This window comes from Furipterus horrens, unplaced genomic scaffold (genome assembly GCF_987537825.1).
Source record: "Furipterus horrens unplaced genomic scaffold, mFurHor1.1.pri manual_scaffold_10, whole genome shotgun sequence".
Classification (NCBI taxonomy): domain Eukaryota; kingdom Metazoa; phylum Chordata; class Mammalia; order Chiroptera; family Furipteridae; genus Furipterus; species Furipterus horrens.
The window spans coordinates 28141455-28164536 of record NW_028327180.1 but is presented as its reverse complement, the minus strand read 5'-3'; the positions used below and the strand labels follow the sequence as shown (position 1 = coordinate 28164536).

At 34.1% G+C, this 23082-nt stretch overlaps 1 protein-coding gene across 1 annotated transcript in view; it reads right to left on the bottom strand.

Moving 5' to 3' along the window:
- ANXA10 (annexin A10) overlaps positions 1-9353 on the bottom strand; it is a 69961-nt gene extending 60608 nt beyond the window's left edge. The window contains exon 1 of the mRNA XM_090288494.1: positions 9065-9353. Within this exon, the coding sequence (XP_090144620.1) occupies positions 9065-9082 (18 nt within the window). The 5' untranslated portion in view covers positions 9083-9353. The remainder of the gene's footprint in view (positions 1-9064) is intronic.
- Positions 9354-23082: the final 13729 nt, after the last annotated feature.

The following is a 23082-nucleotide window of genomic DNA, read 5'->3' as shown; positions in this document are numbered from 1 at the left end:
GAAACAACCCAAATGTTTTTCAGACTGAATAGATGAATTGTGGTGCATCCATACAAAAGACTACTTATTCAGCAATAAAAAGACAAAACTATTGATTCATTCAACAATGTGGATAATCATTAAATGCCTTCTATTATGAAGTGAAAGGAGCCATATCCAAGAAATTTTATCATCTGTGATTCCATTTATATGACAGTCTGGGGAAGGTGGAACTATAGGAATGGAAAACAGATCAATATTTGCCAGGGTTTGAGGGCTGGGGTCATGGGTAACTATAAACAGAAAGTATGGAAAATTTTTCAGATGATGGGAGTCTTCTGTAAGGAATGCTTTCATACAACTGTATACCACAAGAACATATTTTACAATTCATAATTTTAAGGTAACAAAATCGGCTATAATGTAGGGAGAACCAAACAGAGAATGCAGGATTGTAGTAAACCAATTTGTCTAAATTAAAGTGGGTTGGGAGAAGGGACATGCCTGAGTAACTTTGAAAAATAGTGTCTGGCTGAATACTGTAAAGCTAAAAGAACCCAAACAATGTTTTCTTGTGGGAAAATTGTTTCTACAGGACTATTATTTAGCACGTTTTAATCCACATGTATGTAGGGTTGAACAAATAAGCACATACATTTTAGATTCTGATAATCATGGTTTTTACAGGGTGAGAATTTATAATCAGAAGGCTAAAATTTTGGTACTGGTAGACTCAAGGTATCAATATGAAGATAGATGTGTGTGTGAAAGAGATAGAGATGGAATGGTAGATATATAGATACATACATACACATATACATACAAATGTACATACATACATACAGAAATAAATATAGAATAGATGTATGCAGGTATATAGGTTAGTATATGCATGTATTTCTTTGCTTTGTCATATGAAAGAGCATATTAGCAGTTAGTCCCCTGTAACAGTGAGTGCACCTAGAATCTAGATTTTGGTTTTTAAATATAATTTTTTAATTATGGGGATAAGGGCTCCTTGGAGAAGTGGTTAATTCCAGGGCTGAGGCAGAGAAAAATACAATAGACCCTTTACCACTCTACAAAGTTCACTACACCTATTCTAAAATTAGTTTCTACATCAAATTCTAGACTGCATAAATTTTCTTTTGCATACTTTCTAAATATACAAAAAGAATTAAGAAATTGAGAGGAAATAAAACTAGATCATAAAGGTTTGCTCCAGTATCTTTTAGGAGAGGCTGACCCATCTGTTTCTTCATTGTTATTGGCAGACAAGTTTTATGTAATCCTGTGATTCTAAGAATGGCTATTACTTAATAACTATTTCCCTCTGCTAAATAACTGAAACCATTTTCATGTCTGAAACATGTAAATCACTTCAAATTTGTATTATAAATAAGAAAAAGGCCAAGTCCACGAAGTCACAAAATTAGAATATCTTGTAGGACAAGGTGGCGTGACCATGTACAGTCATCCCACTGTTCATGGTACCTGGGATGAAGCAAGAACTGTAGGGGAGTGAGTCTGGAAGAGCTTCTGTTGGTCAGTAAGTTGTTATAGGTTCAGTTGTAACATTCTCATTTCAAAACCAATAGTTTACCCATCACTGAGGGTTCATAAGTCTGCCATTTTTGGCTGTGAAGGGAACGCTACACTCAGTTCTAATGTGTACTTTTTAATATACAGTCTACAGGTCTGACTATACACACAGCAGTCAGTACAACAGGTGATGAAATGTACCAAAGGTATGTGTGCCCGCAAGTACCAGTGCCTCTGTCTTTTGGTGCCTTCGACTGTTTCCTTATTTGCCATTTAAAACAATGACATTTTGAAACTGGCAGCTAAATGAAAGCTTAAAAGAATCTGTACATATATGTGATATTTCTAAAGAATTAAACAATAATTCTTGAAGATTACTATTGTGATGATGGCAACAATACAAGAATCATCCAACTATAAAATATAGTATGAATCTTATATTTTTTAAAACCATTACTAATATACATTACTTAGAACAATGTATCTGTTGGGGTTAGAGTGCTTTTTTATCACATTTGAGAAATATTTAAAAAATTATTTCAGTTCTGGCTTATTTAAAAATAAAATAGCACAGTGTTGCAATTAACAGATGATAAAATACATTGGGTTATCCTGTTGCTTAATTACAGATTGACACAAAATAAAGATTAAAAACCAATCCATAGTAGGCTGTGAGTGAAGTTGATTCCACTTTATCCGTAAGAGGAGTACATAAAACACATTATCTTATGTACAATAGCCTATACTTACTCTTATGTTTTGTACCTCATACTTGTCATGGTCTGTTAACTTTTTTTCTGGTTCCTTCCAGAAAAATTGCCAGAATGTCTTAGGAACATAAATAAAAGTGTAATTGAGAAAGAATATGTTCATATTTGCGTGTTGTGATGAGATGAGATGCTGAAAAAAATGGGTCTTAAAAAGTTCATCTTCTGGAAAATAATGGCTTCTGCATTTCTTATTTCTCTCTCTTTCTTTATTTTTATTGTTGACACTATCCCCCCCCCCTTTCCCTCTTCCTTCCATCTCCTACTCCCCCTTCCCTCTGGCTGTCACCACACTGTTGTCTGTGTCCGTGGGTTATACATATCTGTTCTTTGGCTAATACCTTCACCATTTTTCATCCAGTTCCCCCTCCTTCACCCACTCTGACAGCAGTCAGTCTTATCTATGTATTCATGCCTCTGTTGTTATCTTGTTCATCAGTTTATTTTGTTCATTAGAGTCCACATATAATGACTGGCTTATTTCATTTCACCATAACAGATACTTGGGTGTGTATATATATACATATATATATACACACACACCATGTTTAAATTTGTAAAGGCAGTCTCTGATATGAAATCTTATGAGGAAGTCCAAGCAAGTATGGTGAATACCATGCTCTTAGTTTAAGACCAAGCCCTCTGAAAAAGGTTGAAACAGTGTGGGGAATAAAAAGCAGGTACACTTTTTACATTTAAAAAAGTGGTCTTTTCTGTGCCTTGCCTGAGAAAGGCAGGTACACAACTATGCAGTTTTATGGCTCATTGGAGACAATCCAGAAGAAGCTGAGACAGGGAGATTGACAGTATAAATTCTGAAGTACTTTGAAAAATTCCTGTAATTCTTTCCTCTTTGGTGAGTCAGGTTGAGCTACTCCTGATTACAGGTGTTTCTGATAGTAGGAGAAATCTATGGGGTGTTGGTCCAGGAAGTGGTACTCGTCGGCAGCCGTCCGTCTCGAGAGACGATGGTGTAGCTTCTTAAGAGTCTATCTGCACCGCCGAGAATGGCTGTGCAGTCCGACTCGGGAGTGACACGGTATCTGTCTCCTCCCGTGTTGAATCGACATCTTGCGATGACGCTGGAGTGTCCTCTCCAGTGAAGCTGAAGCTACAGAGCCTGGGCAGGGTGATATGGAGGGTCTGCTGTTGCCCATGCAGCAGACCCCCCCTCTCTTCGCAGCTGAAGGGTCCAAGGGAAAGACGGAGTCAATACAGCTTGGCTTCAGGTGCGCCGCAGCAGTTGCCGGTGTTGACTACAACGTCAAACCGCCTTAGGGACTCCGGCTCCGGATTTTCTGTCGGGGTTTACTCCCTTAGCCTTTCCCCTGAAGAGGTATGCCGCAAGGCAGCGGAGGTTTTTTGGAATCAGAGTTTTCCTTCTCTGATGTGCCCTGACTGGAAGATCGAACCAGCGACACTTAGCTTGCAGGCCGACGCTCAATCCACTGAGCCAAACCAGCCAGGGTTTTAAGAACATATATATATATATACACATATATATGTAGTTTTTAAAATAAGTGATTTGTGATAATATAACTTTTCTTCTGTACTGTTTGTTAAACAGGTTGATTAATTAGAATATATAAAATTGAAATATGATTAACTGCATTTTTTTCTGTTATTTACGTTTTACAACTTCCAATGTTATATCAATTTGAAGAGGGTCTGGGTTTAACCCTTTGCTCATTTAAATGAGTGCCATGTATTAATGTTAATAGTAGAAATATAATGTCTAAGTAACTTGCCATGTAATTTTATAATCATCTGAAAATGTCTTGCATTAAGAGAAGTTAACATATCTAGAGAGGTATGAGAGAAAGGTGTGTTATCTTTCACAAGGCCTGTGATCTATATCCTATAAGCACTTTGGAAAATGCAAATGATTCTGCAAACTTAAGCTTTATTATTGTTTATGCTCTTATGGTAAAATACAATACTCTAAGAGCCTATAAACGTGACCCAAAAGCTTTCTCGCCATCTCCTCTTTAACGTTTCTGTGACTAATTCCAGAATGATGCTGGCTCCTGTACAGCAATGGAATGCATGTTTCAAAAGTGCAGTTTTTGACAATCATATTCACTGTTTTCTCCATAACACATAGAAGTGAGAGCAAAGCTGGAAGCAGAGACCAAGTAGGAGGCTACTGCAGAGAGTCGGGAAATGATGATGGTGAAATCGTGGACCAGGGTAGTTGCCATGGAAGTGGTGAGGGGTGGTCTGATAATGAGTATGTTGTAAAAGTAGAGCCAAAAGGTTTTGTTGTGGATAATTTGTATGATGTGAGAGAAAGAGGGGAATCAGAAAAAAATCCAGTTTTTAAATTTTGACTTAATTTTTTTTTTTCTTGAACTAATAAAAAGATGGAATTTTCACTCACTGAAATGACACCTGGTCATATGAATCTGGGGTTCAGGCATAGATTTTAGGTTGAGATATAAATTCAGAAAGGACTCTGAATACATTGCATTCAAAAGCATTATATTGGATGCGATGACCAAAGGAGTGGTTATAAATAGGAAAGAGGGAAGTTTAAAGAAATTAGCCCTGGGGCATTCCTGGCAAAGGAGACTGTGTCACACAACACTCATATATCTAGTAAAACGAGAAATGAGAAGTAGACATGGATTCGGGCACATGGAGGTCATCGCTTATCTTTATAAGCAGAGTGGGGGAAAATTCAATTGGAGTTATTCAGAGAGAACTGGAGGAGGGAAATTAGATGTAATGAGTACAGTACACTTTTGAGGAGTTTTTCCATAAAAAAGAGTTGGCAGTAAGTGTTGAGGGAAGCGGGATTATGAAATTTTTTTAGCATGGCAGAGCTATTTATACAAAAAAAATAATGCTGAGTTTAAGAGAATATATTTATATTTCTACTCATAAAACAATTTTACTCAAATTTATTTATAAATTTTATGAATAACTACACACACACACACACACATACACAAACTTAACCTTAGTAATAGTTACAAACTTAAGCTTAGCTCTACAAGGAGTTCCAGGGGTTTTTAATTAGAGTTATGTTCCAATTTGGCACTGTTAACTAAAATTGTTAATAATGGATCATCTTTTGGGGGCTGCTATTTATGCTCCAGGTATTCTTAGTGCTTTACCTACCACTTCTCAAGAGACTCTTACATTATAGATGCTATTATCACACTCATTTTACATACAGGAAAATTGAGGTACAGAAAGTGTTACATAAATTGTCCTCAGTCATATGGATCCTATGGGGTAAACCTGGCTCTGATTGTATGTTTACTACTTTAGAGTCATATTTGCCCAGCCCTTATATTAAAAACAATCTGTAGCTAGTATAAGGAGGTTTATAAAAATTTAACAACTTGCCTACATATCAATTCAAGGAAAAAAGTTACTACATTTAATTTTTCCAGTTCAATATGTATTAGTTCAAAAGAGGCTTTAGTAAAAGTTGAAGCCTAACCAGCATGATTCATAACTTTTGTTGAATCAAAGTGTGTAAAGTTCAGACAATGTAGTCTTGTGATAGTAAAAAACAAACTAAAATATGAGTAACCTTTTATTAATATTTGTTCAGTAAGTCATATTGCAGATAAACAATCAAAGTCAGATTTCTTGTATGGAACCTTTTCTCCCAGAAACATCTTTCAGTAGGAAAAGCCTGCTTTGAGAAAAATTTGACCTGCTCAACAGCCTCTGCTCCCATGGGAGGTCTTCTCAGCTTGCAATCCCTCCTCGGTAGAATACCCCAGACTGGTTTCTGATGTTCTAAGTGCTCTTCCTTCATTATATGTTGTTCACTGCTACACACCAATCATTTATTCCATACTAGTTGGGCTAAAATGCAGAATGTCTGGTTGCCGACACTAGACATTGCCCAAATTGCTATTGTCTGACTTTATTATTTGAGCCATTCTGGGGCAAATGTATTAGTAAGAGCATCTTTGTAAAGATACTGCTGCTAATTTTATATCTCTTAATTGAGTTCACAAATCTCTATTTTTTGCTTCATAATATGAAGTCAGGACAATCATCATATTTAGGCACTTCTACCTCTTTTATTTTTGTGGGAGAAATGTTCTTGGAGTTAGGCAGGACCCTATTTCACCACTGCCTGTCTTTTCACTCTTGGGAAAAGTATTTAACTTCTCTAAGCCTCAACATATACATGTGAAAAATGGAGATGAGAAGACTTTCTTTGAACGTTGTCAAGACTAAACATATATGTAAAACCACTGAGCAAAATATCTGGTGTCTTAAAGAAGATTTTCAAAACCTTTGCATGCTAAGCGGTATTCTTGTAAAAAGATTTGCTTTGACTATTAAATTAGACAAGGTATACAAAGCTCCTAATAAAAAATGCAGGACATTTTCATAATTGTTTTTCTACCTTAAGTAACATATATAATATTAATTTAAGTGTGGAATATGATATATGTTATATTGCTTATAGTACTCCTATGGTTAACATTTTCCTATCGGTGAATAAGTATGATAGAAATAGGAAAGTTGCAAAAGGATAAGATTAAAGTTTACTTAGAGGCAAAAAGAAAGGGTCTAACCAAATAAATGATTCTATAATAAATAAAAGACTGCTATACAAAAAAGTGGGGATCAGTTGATGACTAACAGGACAAAAATAGCCAACAATTTCATTAGAAGAATCAGCACATATATTCAAAAGAGGCAGTATATTTTTACCTTGAATTACATTAACAAAGCAATGCCTGTGTTTGGATCCTAGCTTGGGTTTATTTATTTTTTTAATGCTCTACAGTGCAATTTCCTCCATCTAAGAGGAACACTATCTTCCTGAAAGGTGATTTATATCTGAGTAATTAATAAATCACAACAATTCCCAGGCTTGCCATAATCATTTAATTAAATCTCGCTCTCAATAGACAGTCTTACAGTCAAGCACATAAGTAAAATACATTTATGAATCAAAGGTAAATTTACGTTCTTAATGTAACTAGCCCATTTAAACTACTTCAATCATGGCGGGCCATCTAAATCCATATTTCTAGAAATTAAATATGCTTATTTCTTACAGAATTGTAACTACTTTTTTGGGATTCTTTCCTCTTGCTTGACTAACTTAAATTTTAGTTTTAGTTCTGTAACAAACTAATGAATTACATCAGCGACTCCTAAAAATTGTCATAAATTTATATCAAGCATATAAATTCAGAGGTCATATATATTAAGTCAGAGCTACTGAGTAGAGGGCTTAGCCTTCTTTTTTTAACAAACAACCCAATCAGTTATTATCCACATTATAATATAAGAACTTTTGCTTTCTTGTCTATGCAAAAACAAGTTTTTTTGCTTGAGAACACCAAACCCAAAATGAAGATTAAACAGATGAACCTGGCCTCAAATATTGATCTCTTTAATATCAAATTCTAAGCACTTAGGCCATATGTCTTGAGATAATAAATAACTGCTCTAAAATATGATAACACTGATTATGTAAAATCATTTTATCTTCAAAACCTGCTGAGGAAATACATAAAACCCAAGAAAGTTTAATCTGATATAGATGAGTAAAATGAAATAAATTTTAGGTATGTTTAAATGCAGCTCTTTAATATCTGATATTCTTTATCTGTTTCAGAAGCATAGCAAATAATTACAGTTCTTTAAAATCTTATGCAATTTTTAATAATCCCTGAAATTAATTTAAATATCCTCTACATGTTTTGATAAATTAGCATATACATGTTAATGTAAGATATACATAGCACATAGACTATAATATTAATAATTTCCAAATAATTATACTTGAGTGAATAGAAATAGAGAAAACTATATGGCTTTTTACAAATTAAATAATTTACTCTATGGGCCTAAATTACCTAATGAATTTTATTTCTCTGTTGTGAAATGTAACTGCCTGACAACAATAATGAGAAGTTTCAACTGCCAACAAGATCCTGAAATTTCAAGGTGAAATTAAGATTCTTAACAGTGGTGGAAAGTAGTCACATTTTAGGTCCTCATCTAATATTTAATTTGAAAAATAAAATCAGTCAATTAAAATGTCCAGTAATTATTACCTTGTAAATAAGGAAATAATATTATTTTGTGCCAAAGTTTAGCCAAATAATTGTGTTGTATTTTTTTACATAAAGTAAAAAGCTTTCTGAAAGCATTTTTCATAATATAGATTTCTGAAAAAATTATCTATACATGGAACACTTAGGTATAATTTCCAAGGTCATGTTAATTGGATATCTTTTCAAACAATGTGTATTTAGATAAGTCAATGTCTGTGTTGGTTCTTCGAAAGTTTGTGAAACTTAGAGAAGTTGGATCAAAATGATTCAGACAAGGAAAAAGAAATGAAATGACCAACCTGAGTTATGCACTGCTTAAATTCAACAGTCGATTATTTAAAAATAAACTGTATTTTCTGAAGAGATCATGAATTTAAATTAAAAATTAGCAATCATGTTTAGTTTTAGTTTCTGATAGAAAGAAATATGGAGATTAAAAAATCTTATTAGAATTTACAGTTATAATTCTAATTCTTACAGTTAGAATTTGAAAGTAAGGATAACTAAATTGCATCTATGGAATAATATATTACTTTAATATTAGCATGGATTTGAGGTTTAATAATATTAACTGTTTAATAGTTATATTGAGCACCTACTAATTAAAAATTTAATAAAATAAATTAAAATGCCAATATTCCTGTTGAAATGTCAAGTACCACAAATGAAATTTTGTAAGTTTTAAATCTCAAAAGACGAAAGTTTTACAGAAAAAGCTATTATACTTACATAGTCTCCACAAAACATTTTGATGATAGTGGTTAACTTCAGTGTAGATCAAAAGATTTTTATAAGTGATCCGCTGAGCAGAGCTCTTTTCCTGTGTAGCTAGAAAGAACCGAAGTTTACTGTTCAATCAAGTTTAAATATGTCTACATTTCACCTCAGTTTTTCAGGCAAGAAATAGTAGGGTCAATTCTGAATATAGTGTATCTCAAGATACAGTATCTGTGCTGAGATACTAGTCATAGGTGACTAGGCAGAATTATTTCACAAAATAAATAGAACCAGTAGCCTAACCCCTGGTCCTGTGTTGATTTAAGAAACATAAATTAGCCAGTCAATGAAAGAAGTGTAATCTTTTGAGAAAGCTGATGACTTATGGAAAGGTAAGTTCATTAATCACTAAGTTAATAATTTACTTTCTGCTTTATCGTTTTTAACATCCAGACTCTTCAGGACTTATAGCCCTACCTTCATTTTTTCTAAAAATTGCTAGGTTTTCTGTGTGTCTGTACCTTTAAAAAATATTTTTACTATTGTGTATCTAGTCTTATATTTAAAAAATCGTGTATTTAGGACAGAATTGAGTAGCCAGCAATAAGAGTCTGAAGAAATGATATATTCACCATTATTTTAATACTTACTATACATTTTTTTTCTATACTTAACTTTATTACATTATAAGAAAACACATTTAAAAATACTTTAAAGTCTTATATATTGTTAGGAAATATCTATCACCATACATTTCATACATTATTCCAAAAATCTAAGTAAATGTGTATTATATCACTATGCAGCTACTTAGCATTTTGTGAACAATATAGTGTTCATTTAGTTTATAAAAGTTTACAATATTTTGAAGACAAATTAGGGATAAATAATTCTTCATTGAAAGAACAGAAATGTACAATAATAAGTATCCACTGATCAGCAATCATAGCTAGGACTATTTCCCCTCAAATAAATCTGATGTTAAAACATAAAAAAAATATATTAAGCAAGATGTCTTCATATAATATAGATTATGAGCAGAAAAATATCTGATTTCTGCAGCATTCACTTCATAATAGAATCTGATTAACTTAATGATATACTTGTTACTGTGAAAGATATAAAGCATGCCTGCTTTTCGAGAAGTTATAATTTAGTAAGTCAACATGTACACGTGAATGTGTGTATGTTTCTTTGTGTCTGAATTTGAGTGTTGTTTTCTCTGTGTATATTTAAGGAAGATAGTAATTACTAACTAAATAAGTTACATTTATATATTGAGAATTCAGCATTAAAAACAAAGGAAAATGAGGTTTTGAACTAAAGGTATTTATTATTTTCTTTTTTATAATTTTTCAAAGGTTGTGTGATTTTTGGCTTTACTTATAGACTAAATGTGTCAACACAAAATAAAAATTGTCAAAAATTTTTAGGCAAACAGATTTCATAATATGAGATTCAATTATATTTCCTAATTTTCCTCCAGACAGTGACTACTTAGTGCTTATTTTTATTTATGATTGTTTTGTTTTTCTCTTTATTTTTTGGTTTTTCAATTACAGTTGTCCCATTTCCCCGCCACATGACTGTTTTAATTATGCTGCCTCTATGAGCACTATAAATTGGTTAAAATGAGTCATAAGAAAGGAAGCTGTACAAAGGACAAGTTTCTTTACAATTAGACAGTGGTCTTCAAAATGTTTTGCATTAATATTCCCTAAAATTTTTTGAAAAACTGTGCACTATTTTATTCTTTTGTAAAGGCTTCATATAAATATTTTCAATGAAGATTAGATACTTGTGATTTTTTTTTACTTTTATAAAAGCATTCAATGAAATCCAAATACCTTAGCAATTCAGTACCCACATCCTTCATCTAAAAAAAAAAAACAATACAATAAGCTCTTAGTTGACTATTTTCTATCATTTCTCTGTCTCTAAGAATAGGAATTTCCATTCTTCCTCCATTATGTTTGAGTGTCTTTTTGGAGGGATCACTTTATCATATATTTATAAATTATGTGGAGATATTTTTTAATCTAATTTTGCCTGTAAAGGTTTCCACTTTCTTTTTTCATTTTTTTTTAGATTTTAAGTATATTTTATTGATTATGTTGTTACAGTAGTCCCAATTTCTTTTCCCTGTGCTCCCCTCTGCTTAGTACCCCCTTCCCTCCAGCAATCCCATACCCCATGTCTATGGGTTGTGCGTATAAGTTCTTTGGCTTCACCCATTTCTATATTATTCTTAACTTCCCCAGTCTATTTTGTACCAATCAGTTATGCTTCTAAATCCCTGCACCATTTCCCCATTTTTACCCTTCTGCCCTCCCAGCTGATAACCCTCCAAATGATCCCCATACCTACGATTCTGTTCCTATTCTGGTTTTCTTAGTTGGATTATGTTTTTATTTTTTAGATTAAGTTTTTGATAGTTGTAAATTTGTTGTCATTTTAATGTTCATAGTTTTGATCTTTTTTTTTTCTTAATTAAGTCCCTTTGATATTTCATATAATAATGGCCTGGTGATGATAAGCTCCTTTAGCTTTGTCTTGTCTGGGAAGCACTTCATCTGCCCTTCCATTCTAAATGATAGCTTTGCTGTATTGAGTAATCTTGGTTATAGGTCCTTGCTTTTCATCACTTTGAATACTTCTTGCCAGTCCCTTCTTGCCTGCAAAGTTTCTTTTGAGAAATCAGCTGACAGTCTTATAGGCACCCCTTTGTAGGTAACACTCTTCTTTTCTCTTACTACTTTTAAGATTCTCTCTTTATCTTTCACCTTTGGCATTTTAATTATGATGTGTCTTGGTGTGGTCCTCATTGAGTCTAGCTTGTTTGGGACTCTCTGTGCTTCCTGGACTTGTATGTCTATTTCCCTCACCAAATTTGGGAACTTTTCCTTCATTATTTTTCACATAAGCTTTCAATTTCTTGATCTTCTTCTTCTTTTTCTGGCACCCCTGTGACACATTTAAAGTTATTGACACATTTAAAGTTGTCCCAGAGGTTCCTGAGCCTCTCCTCATTTTTTTCAATTCTTGTTTCCTCATTCTGTACTGGTTGATTGTTTTTTCTTCCTTATGTTCCAAATCATTGATTTGAACCTGACTTTTCTTCCCTTCACTTCTTCCCTTATGTATTTGCCATACCGAAGCATATATGTCAAGCCTGTGAGCATCTTTGTCAGCAGTGTTTTGAACTCTGCATCTGTTAGGTTGGTTCTCTCCTCATCTGTTAGGTTGGCTGTCTCCTTATCGCTTACTTCTCCCACTGGAACTTTGATCTGTTCCCTCTTTTGGGCCATAATTCTTTGTCTCCTCATCTTGACAGGCTCCTGTGTTTGTTTGCCTCTGTGTCTTGGGTAGAGCTGTCACTCCTGTTACATTGTAAGGGGCGGAGACTTAGGTATTCATCAGTACAGGGTGACCTGTTTCACCATGTTGTGGCGCTGTATGTGGGGGAGGGGTTTGAGAAGGAACAATGATGCTTCCTCAGCACTCGCCCCTTTTCCAGGCATTTCTCCCTCTTCTGTATGGAACTGGTGCTTCTCTAGCTGTTACCCTGGCTGTCATTCCCAGAGTGAATGGGTCTGCGGATGTTCTAGGACTGTGGAGGCCCTTTAAGCAAGCAGACTCTTCTGAGAGACTGGCAGTTTCTTCCTCCATCCCAATCCCTGCTGGTTTGCACAGTCAGAAACAATGAGGCTTTATTTTCTCCAGTGCTGGGACTGTGAGCTGTGTGGTCTGGTCTGGGGCTAGGAACACCCCCCAGGTGTCCTTCCCAACTTTTTAAAATGTGTGACTGTGCTTCCTGCAGGCCTTCCACTGCCGCTGCTGCTGCCACCACCACACTGCGTCCTCTCCTCTCAGGCTCCACCCCTCCTACCTGTCTGGATGACTGTTTCTTCTTTATATCTTTGTTTGTTGGACTTCCATGTAGCTTGATTTTCTGGAACTTCTGGTTGTTTCTAGTTTTAAGGTAGTTATATTCCTTCTTAGTTGTGGAGAGAGACCCAGCGTGTCTGTGTAGGCCTCCATCTTGGCTGGAAATGGCTCTGTATATTTTCAAGGTTTCCATTTTCAATTAAATCTGGAAACAACTGTCTCTGGCTCTTTTCTTGTAATCTTTGTTATTTTCATAAACAACTTAATATAAGTTGTCTATACTCAACTGCATCTGCTTACAATGTGTTATTCAGTAAATTTTGAAGGTTTGTGTGTGTGTGTGTATCTCTGAAACTAAAACCCCAATCAAGATTCAGAACCTTTCCATCACCCATGTCTTAAGGTTTTCCCACATGCCTAAGTAATTTCTCCGTTCATTCATCTTTTCTTCCAGGCAAACCCTGATCTGTTTTCTGCAATTGTAGATTAGTTTACCTAGAATTTATATGGAATCATATGATATGTACTTTTATTTGTCTGGATTTTTTCAGCATAATACTTTTGATATTTATTTGTGTTGTGTGTACGAAATAGAGTTCATTCTTCTTTTTAATAATTTATTTTTTCTTGCATTTTCTCCCGTTACCATTTATCACCTTTATACCCCCTTCCACCTCCACCTATCTTCCCCAAAGAGGGGAGACACTGTTGTCAATGTCCATGAGTTTTTTTCTTTTTTTCCTCAGTTCTTACATACCCCAAAAGCCCCTACTCCCACTCCAGAGCTATCAGGCTGCTTTCTATTTATTAGTCTCTCTCTATTTTGCGTGTTATTTCAGTTTGTTCATTAGATTCCACATATGAGTGAAATCATATGGTACTTGTCTTTCTCTGGTTTATTTCACTTAGCATATTGTTCTCCAGGTCCATCCATGCTGTCACAAAAAGTGATTTTTTTTTCCAGCTGAGTAGTATTTCATTGTGTAAATATACCATAGCTGTTTTCTCCACTCGTCTACTGATGGACACTTGGACTGCCTCTAAATCTTGACTATTGTAAATAATACTGCTGTGAACATAAGAGTGCATATATTTTTTCAAATTAATGTTTCAGGTTTCTTCAAATAAAGTTTCAGAAATGGAATTGTTGGGTCATTATCCAAAATTTACAAAGAAATTATAAAACTCAGCACAAAAAAAAAACTAACAATCCAAATAAAAAATGGGCAAAGGACCTGAATAGAAATTTTTCCGAAGAGAATGTACAGATGGCCAATAAACATATGAAAAGCTGCTCAATGTCACTAATCATCAGAGGAAAGCAAATTAAAACCACAATGAGATATCACCTCACACCTGTTAGAGTGGCTATCAGCAATAAATCAACAAACAACAAGTGCTGGCAAGGATGTGGAGAAAGGGGCACCCTTCTGCACTGTTTGTGGGAGTGCAGATTGGTGCAGCTACTGTGGAAAGCAGTATGGAGATACCTCAAAAAATTAAAGAGATCCTTCCTCTTTATTGCTGAATAATTTCATAGCATAAATATATTGCATATTATTTACTCATTTTCCTGTTGTTCACCTATTATAAAGATGCTTTTATGCCAACACTTGATATTATAATTTAAAAAAATATTTTAGTCATCTAATTGTGCAGTTATATCACATTATGGTTCTAATTTGCAATTCCTGTAAGAATAAATATATAAAGTTTGTTTTTATGCTAATTGGATATTTTTACATTTTCCTGTGTACATTTTTCAAATTCTTTATCCATTTTTCAACTGAGTTGATGGTTTTAGTATTGAGTTGTAAGAAATCTTTGTACATTCTAGCTAAAAATGGTTTAGCAGCTTTGATTTACAAATACTAGCTCTCAGCGCAAACCTTATCTTTTCAATTTTGAAATGGTGTCTTATGAATAGGAAAATTTTTGTTGTTTATTTTTAATTCATAATTGGACAAAATCCAATTAATAATTTTTAATTTTGTGCAATTTTTCTAGCCTAAAATTTTTTGCCTACTACAATGTTACAATGTTTCTTCCAGAAGTTTGCAGCTATATATTTTTCAAGATATTTGATCAATACTCACATATTGTGTGGTATAAAGTAAGTAGTGTTTCATTTTTTTCCCCATAGGTAAACTCAGTTGTTAAACCATTTGTTTAAAAGATTTTCTTTTCTGCATTGATTTATCCTGGCACTTAAGTCAAAAGTCTTTTTATTACATCTGTTTGGCTCTATTACTGGACTGTATATTATTCTCCATTGATCTGAATGTCTTCCCTTTCACCAATACCAACTTTATTAATCTCCTCCTCCTATTTTTAATTGCCTTGGCTCCCATAAGTTATTTTTATTATTTTGAGTTTTCAACAGCTTGTCAATTTCTTTTAAAAAGCCTGCTATAAGCTTCATAGGGATATCATTGAATTTATAGATTCATTTGGGGGGAAAATAAAATTTAAACAACAGATAATCTTCTGATTCATGGACATAGTGTATTTATTAATTTATTGAAATCTTTTTACTTTTATGAATACTTTGTGTTTTTGGTGCATTTATTTTAATTTTATCTGAAATACCTCACATTTTCTGATTCAATTGAAAGTCATATTATATTTGCTATTTCATTTTACTATTATTTTATACTAATAAATGGGTATGCTCTTGATTCATATATATTCACATTGTATACTATGACTTTGCTAAGTTAACTTGTTGGATTTTGCAGCTATTTTGTAAATATTTTAGGACATTTTATGTAAACAACCATGCCAATCTGAAAATATGGTAGTTTTACCCCTTTGCTCTCTAATCTTTATATTTTTTTCTGAATTCATTTTTCTAAATTTATTGGCTAAGGAATTTAGTGTAATGTTGAATAAATGAGAGAACAGACAACCTATCCTTTTATGAATGCTAGAGGGAAACATTCAGTTTGAAATCATTAAATATATTGTTAGTTATATATTTTTAATAAGTATCTTTTCCATTTGGAGAAGTCTCTCCCCGTACATTCCTAGGAAAAAACACGGGTTGGCCATCATGCATTATGTTTTTAATATGTTACTATATTTGATTTGCTAATATTTTCCTTAAAAATTGCATTTAATATTTATAAAGGTTATGATATTGGTATTATCTTTTTATAATGGCTTTGTTCAGCTCTATTATAAGAGTAATAATGGCCCCATAAAATAAGTTAGAAACTATTACTTTTTTTGTCTAGTTTAAAAGACTTTATTTAATAGTGATATTGTTTATGTAATATCAGTGTTATTTCTTTCTTTAACATTTGATTGATTTAACCAGTGCAGCCAAACTTCAAATCAGACCTCCAAATCCTTATAAAAGAAATTTAATTAAAATTCAAAGAAAAAATTACATACTTTAAAATTATTTTCATCACTTTAAAAATTAGATTCTAGCACATTAGTCATGTGTGTTAATTTGAAACAAAGTTCACATTCCTGTAATAATATTTTTTATATATTTTATAGAGATGAGAAATCAGAGAATCACAGTCAGTAAAGAAGAAACATTTGTGCTGCTGAATTGGTCTCCTCTGAAATCATTATTAAGATCAAAGTATATTTAAGAGCAGTATCAAATATTTCTGGATCATATTTACCTTTTAGTTTATAAATATGTTTTCTTTTGTGTTTAAACAAACTACATATAATGCATTTTAGTCATATTTGATATTTTTGACCTGATAATAAGGAGGAGTATGTTTTCTTATGGAGTTAATATGGCAGAATTAGAGCCTTTATTTGATTAAACTTTTCTTGAAATCAGTAGATAAAGCTCATATTATAATATGAAAATATTCTGTTACATATATATGCTAATGTTATCCATTCAAATATGTAATGTTTTAGGTAAAATAGAGAGGTTTTGTTATGATGTTAACTATGAAGTAATTAAAAATAAACATTAGAATTTATATATCCAAGTATGTATAGTCCTTTACCTTGGAAGATTAGGTATTTACAATGTTAATAATGTCAGTGTTCCAGTGCTAAAAGAGAATTTTGTAAGCACCTAATTACCTACCAGCTTTGTTCTAAACTCTTTAAATGATTTAATTTATTTCTCAAAACAACTTTATGAAGTATTATTACTCCATCATATAAATGGGGATTGAGTAAATTGGAAATTAAATTCAGTTCATTGAAATGACTCAAGACTTCACAGAACATCTTTGTATATGAGGCTTCCAATAAATGTAAGGACATAGTATGACAGGAGAAAGAGTTCAGGCAAATAATAGGGTGTGCTTGTCAAGGTCCTTCTCGCTTGCTAGAATATGATTCATCTCCAGATTGAATTGTCATTTGTGCAGTGTATCTTGTTTTGGGAGAGCTTGCTAAAAGTTTCTGTTGGGGTCATTTATGTTACTTTGACTATGTAGCCAAGCCAGGCTGACTAATTAGTAACAGCAGTCACCGGAGTTGTTTTTGGAGTCATTAGGGTGCTAGTTTGGAAGAGATGCATTTTGATACCCACCTCTGATTCCGTAACAAATTTTATCATACAGCACCCACCATGGGAGTTCTTTTATTTTCCACTCACCTTGGGCCCATTTATACTGCACCATTGCAACTCTATCGGCTACTACCCAAAAACTGGCAAAAGTCACTTCTGATGCTGCAAGGAACATCACTCAGTGATGCCTATTTAGCAGATATATCTTTTGCCTCTTAATGTAACATTAACTTTTCAACAGTGCAGCTTTTTCTTAGGCTGAATGTGGTTTTGACTGGTCTTCTATCCTTGAGGACCATCTACAAATCATGCTGCTTTTTTGACACCTTTTGATAATGTATCATAGGGTGGGACCATCCTATTACATCCTTATATAACTCTATAGGAGGAGGGTAATAGGGCCCAAAGGGATGGCAGCCTTTGTTCATATATATGATGAGTACTCTTAGTGCTCCAACCAACTCTGTGTTCTTGCATATAGTATTTTCATTTCGTGAGGGAATTCCTCCATTTCCCTCCATGTAGGATGATGATATGACATTAACCCAAGAACATGGGTACAGTAGTCCCTGTCTATATCATGGTTCACTTATCATGGACTCACTGTATCGTGGGATTTTAAAAAATACTATATTTAAATATTTATTGCGGATTTTTTGCTATATCACAGGATTTTGCAGTACTGTATACGTATGTTTGTTAAAGTTGCATAGGTTTAAGAGTGTAGATTAAATATAAGTTCCTACTTTGTGGGCGTGTCTAGAACATAATACCTGTGATAAGTGAGGGAATACTGTATCTCAAGTTCCAAAATGAATTGATGAGGACTCATGGACAAGGACAACAGTGTGGTGATTGCTGGGGGGGGGGGGGGGGGGCGGGTATAAGGGGACTAAATGGTAAGAGGAAAAATGCAGTAAAGATTAAAAAAGTAGAAAAGAAGGAAAAATTCCAAGGAAATTTCCCAATAACAATAACAAATCAGGAATGGTCTTCAAATGGTATAACTTGTAGTTATGTCAGGTTTGTTTCCAGCCTAAAATACCAGCACTTACCTCTAGATGGCAGTAATAGGATTTTGCCAAATGCTCCAGTCAGGTTTTGAGGGCTACTTTCAACATTGGAGCCTTAGGTGGGCACAGGGTAGTAGGGTCACGAAGGGCTGGATAGTGTTATAGTTGTTTGAAGATCTAAAAAAGAAAACAAAAGGCTGTTGTTCAAAGTCCCACTCAAGTTGAGTTTGTCTTTCTTGTTAAATTTAAAAATAAGGACTAAGAAATTCTTGGAGGTTGTACGTGTTTTCTACAGAAACAAACAACTTAATCAATTTTTATACTGCTTGCTTTTATTACAGAACAGGTTCCCCAATATCCCCAGAGACTGTAGTTGGGGGAAGGAGGAAATGGGGCAGCTTCCAGGATGCCTTTGCATATCTATGGCTGGTATCTAGTGTCTTAGTTGTGCAAATGGCTTTGGTTCTTCCAAGGCACCAAGGAAATGGGAGGAGTTTTGATGCTAGAATGGTGAGGAAAGAGCATATGGGGCCTGAACAAGATTCTGTGAATGGTCAGCACCGCTGCATCACAGGCCAAGGTCAGGGATTTAAAAATAAGGCGACAGCCATCTTGGAGAAGAGAACTACACGGTTTGCAGAGAGGGAAGAGAGGAAACTACGAGGTTTGCAAGGAAGTAGATAGAGGAGAACCAAGTAGTTTGCACAGAGGGAAGAAGCATGCAGTTTGCAGAGATAAGAGAGATCCATGTAGCTTAGAAAGGACAGAGAGAAAACTATGCGTGATCCAGAGAAATATGACACACGTTTTGCTGGACCGTTATAGAGAGGTTGATGACATCATACCCAAGATCCTAAAGGAAAGAGCTAATAAATAAGGGATGGGGAACTTCTGGGCATGGTTTTGGTTCCTAGCCTTTTGGGGAGCAAGGGAAGTGCTGGATCCCGTAGGAGATCAGGGCTCTGAGATGAAGTGCTCACTGCCCTTGCCAGGTAGAAATATTGTAAATAAAGACCTGTTTTCCTCAACACTAGTTGTTGGGTTTTATACCAAGAAACCATGTGAAAGAATCCTCTTTTGCTCTGTAACACTTTGATTTGGGGGTTGGCAGGAACAGTGACCTATTTTTGGTTGTTTGAGTGGTTCCCTAGTCAATTCTAAGAAATGTCTAGTCATTTCACTGTTTTTGCTGAGTCTTCTGCTGTAGTCAGGTCATATGACTAGCAAGCACTTATAATTCCATTTTAGTTTAGGACTTAGATAACTATACTTTTCAATTGAATTGGCTTAAGTTTATCTCTAATATCAAAATATAAAGAACTCACACAACTCAATAGCAAAAATGAGAACAGTCCAATTTAAAAATTGGTATAGGAACTGAATAGATATTTTTACAAAGAAGACTTATACAGATGGCCAACCAGTACACAAAAAGAGGCTCAACATCACTATTCATCAGGAAGTGCAAATCAAAACCACACTGATATATCATCTCATTCCTGTTAGATGGCTATTATTGAAAAGACAAGAGGTAGCAAGAGAAAAGGGAATTCTTTTTCACTATTGATAGGATTGTAAATTGGTGCAGGCACTATGGAAAATAGTATGGAAGTTCCTCAAAAAATTAAAAATAGAATTACCATATGATCCAGTAATTCTGCTTTTGAGTATATATTCAAAAGTGATGGAAATAGTAAAGGAAAGAATATCTGTACTCCCATGCTCATTACAGCCTTATTCATAATAGCCAAGGTATGGAAACAACCTAAGTGTTCATCAATGGATAAACGAACAAAGAAAATGTGATATACATAGTCTGTCTAAAAAAGTCCACCACTGTTAATATAATGAGAATGGTTTGTGTGACATCGATGTAACTTGGCAGCCAAGAAGAGTAGACCAGAATGCGCATGTGTGAAGAATGATGACTTCACTGTACTAGTTAGTGGGTGCGATAGACACCTTTGAGCAAGAATGTGTACAGTGTGACTGTCACAGTCAAAATGACTGAGCAAGTAAAGCAATGAATCTGCATCAAATTTTGAGTTAAGCTTGAACATTCCTCATGGAAACTATTCAGATGATTCAGAAGGCTGCAGCTTATGGACAACTGGTGTTTGGCAGCTTCATCAGGACAACACATCCATTTATGCATCATATCTTGTGCAGAATTTTTTGGCAAAATATCAAATAGCTCAGATGACTCAGCCCTCCTACAGCCTAGATTTGGCACCCTGTGACTTCTTGCTTTTCCCAAAAGTCAAATTACCTTTGAAAGGGAAGAAATTTCAGATCATTGATGAGACTCAAAAAACTATGATGGGACAGCTGACGACAATTGGGAGAACTGTGTGAGGTTCCAAGGTGCCTACTTGGAAGGGGACTGAGGCATCATTGTCCTATGTACAACGTTTCTTGTATCTTGTATCTTCTTCAACAAATGTCTCTATTTTTCATAGAACATGGCTGGATACATTCTGGACAGACCTTGTGTGACACATATGTGTGTCTATATATACAATGAAATATTATTCAGCCATGCTAAAGAAGAACATCCTGCCATTTGTGACATGGATGGACCTTAAAGGCATTAGGCTAAATGAAATAAGGAAAAACAAATATTGTATTCTACCACTTATATGTGGAATGTAAAAAAGCTGAATTCACAGTAACAGATAGTAGAATGGTAGTTATCAGGGCTAGAAAGTGGGGGAAATTAGGATACAGGTATTGTCAAAGGGTAGAAACTTCCAGTTATAAAATTATTAAGTTCTAGGTATCTACTGTACAGGAAAAAAAATCTGTTTATTTCATTAAGTATGGCAATGACAGGAAAATTTAAGTATCTTTGTGAAAACACAGTAAGAGTATATTTTTCCGTATATTTCATATAAACACAAAATAGCTTTGTATTTCTTCATGAGTAGAAATGGAAAAGAAAACATTAGCTAAATTGGTCACAAAACTACAGTCTCCCTTGGCTTGTTACGCTACTTGTAGCTTGGGTTATTATTTATTAAGATTTCTGCAACCTATAGTGAGTCTCCAGGATTCATCAACTCTTCTCACAAGCCATTAAACAGGAATTTGGGAGTATTGATATAATTGCATCTAAAATATCTTTAATTAAAATAAGTTTCTTTGTGTACTTCAGGTATCTGACACTAGTGTATCCTAATTGTTTTAAATTAGCCACTTGAGTGGGCTTAGGTCATTTTAAGTTTTCTGTTACCATGTTCTATTAAAAGAGCATAAAGAATAGATTTGCACGACAATGTTTTCCCCAGTAAATTGGATAAGGTAATAGTCTTCCATATGAACGTTATATCTATTCGCATAACACATTCTGGCAGGGTGATAAAACCATATAAAATTTTTGTTTATGAATTTCTACATTTTAAGCTATGCTTTTACCTGTATCCTCTAGAGTTGCTCACCATATCTCCTCAACTTAATTATACTACACGTTAACTCTTTATTATCAGGCTTTAGTATGACATTGTATTGGGCGCAGTATTTAGCAATCTAAAGTTTTTTCACCACCCTCCTGCCATTTTACCCATCTTGATGTTAATAGCCTTGGTTGTTGGGGGTAGAGCCAAGGGACCTTGACCCTCCTGTCATCCAGAGTCATAATCTTTGTTCTACAAGATTGTAATTGGCATTGACTTGGGAGGACTATAAATTCCTTTTTGCACAATAGTCATATTTTTAAAAATTTATTAAGATTAGGGAAAATGAAGCAAACTTGTCATCTGCTTTTACAGTTTGAAGAATTGGTGGGCAGTCATATCACTTAATCTTTATATAGTGATTCATTAAAATTTTAGTGGTTGGGTCATCTATCATCTCCTTTTTTATGATATTTTAATCAGACTTTTGAAGAGTTAACTTTCAGTTTAATTTTTCTGATTTTTTTTTATTTTACCCTTTTCATCTTTATTTTTTTTCTTTTGAACAATCCTAATCATTTTTCATCACTAGCTCCATTTGCATTAATTGGCAAGGACTCCCCACCTAGTTTTCCTTATCTTACATGTGTATAATAAGAAGTCCAAGCCCCTGGAGCCTCTTACATCACAACATGAACTATATCTTAACCAAAAGTATAGAATTAGGAGACACCGTAGAGTTATTGCAACTAATGTGTTATTTTTTTTTTTTCTCATCATTTCAGTGGCCTCAGAAGTTTTCCGTTTAATATCTAAGGGTGGATTTGGACAGTTGTCCTTTTCAGGGCTTGTGTTATTTATCTTTAACTTTATAGAACTTAACAGATTAGGAGTTTGTCCTTCTAGTTACACTTTGGCAAGAGCTGCAGTAAGTGAGGGTCTTGAGTAAGAATACATGCTTATCTATTGACAGTATCTGATAAATGGGAAATGGCTCTTTGATGTTCATAAATAGCAATTGATTTCAGTAAAGGTTCAAAAGTGAGTTTGTGATAATCTACAAAGTGACTTAAATGTTTTATTGAATATTCCCCCAAAGTGTTCCTTGGGCCAGAAGGGGAATTTCCACCTACAAAATTGCTAGAAATGCCAATTTTCTAGTCCTTCCCCAGACCTACTGAGTCACAAGTATTTGGGAAGGAACTTGTGATTTTTAACCAACTCTCTAAATGATTCTGGTGT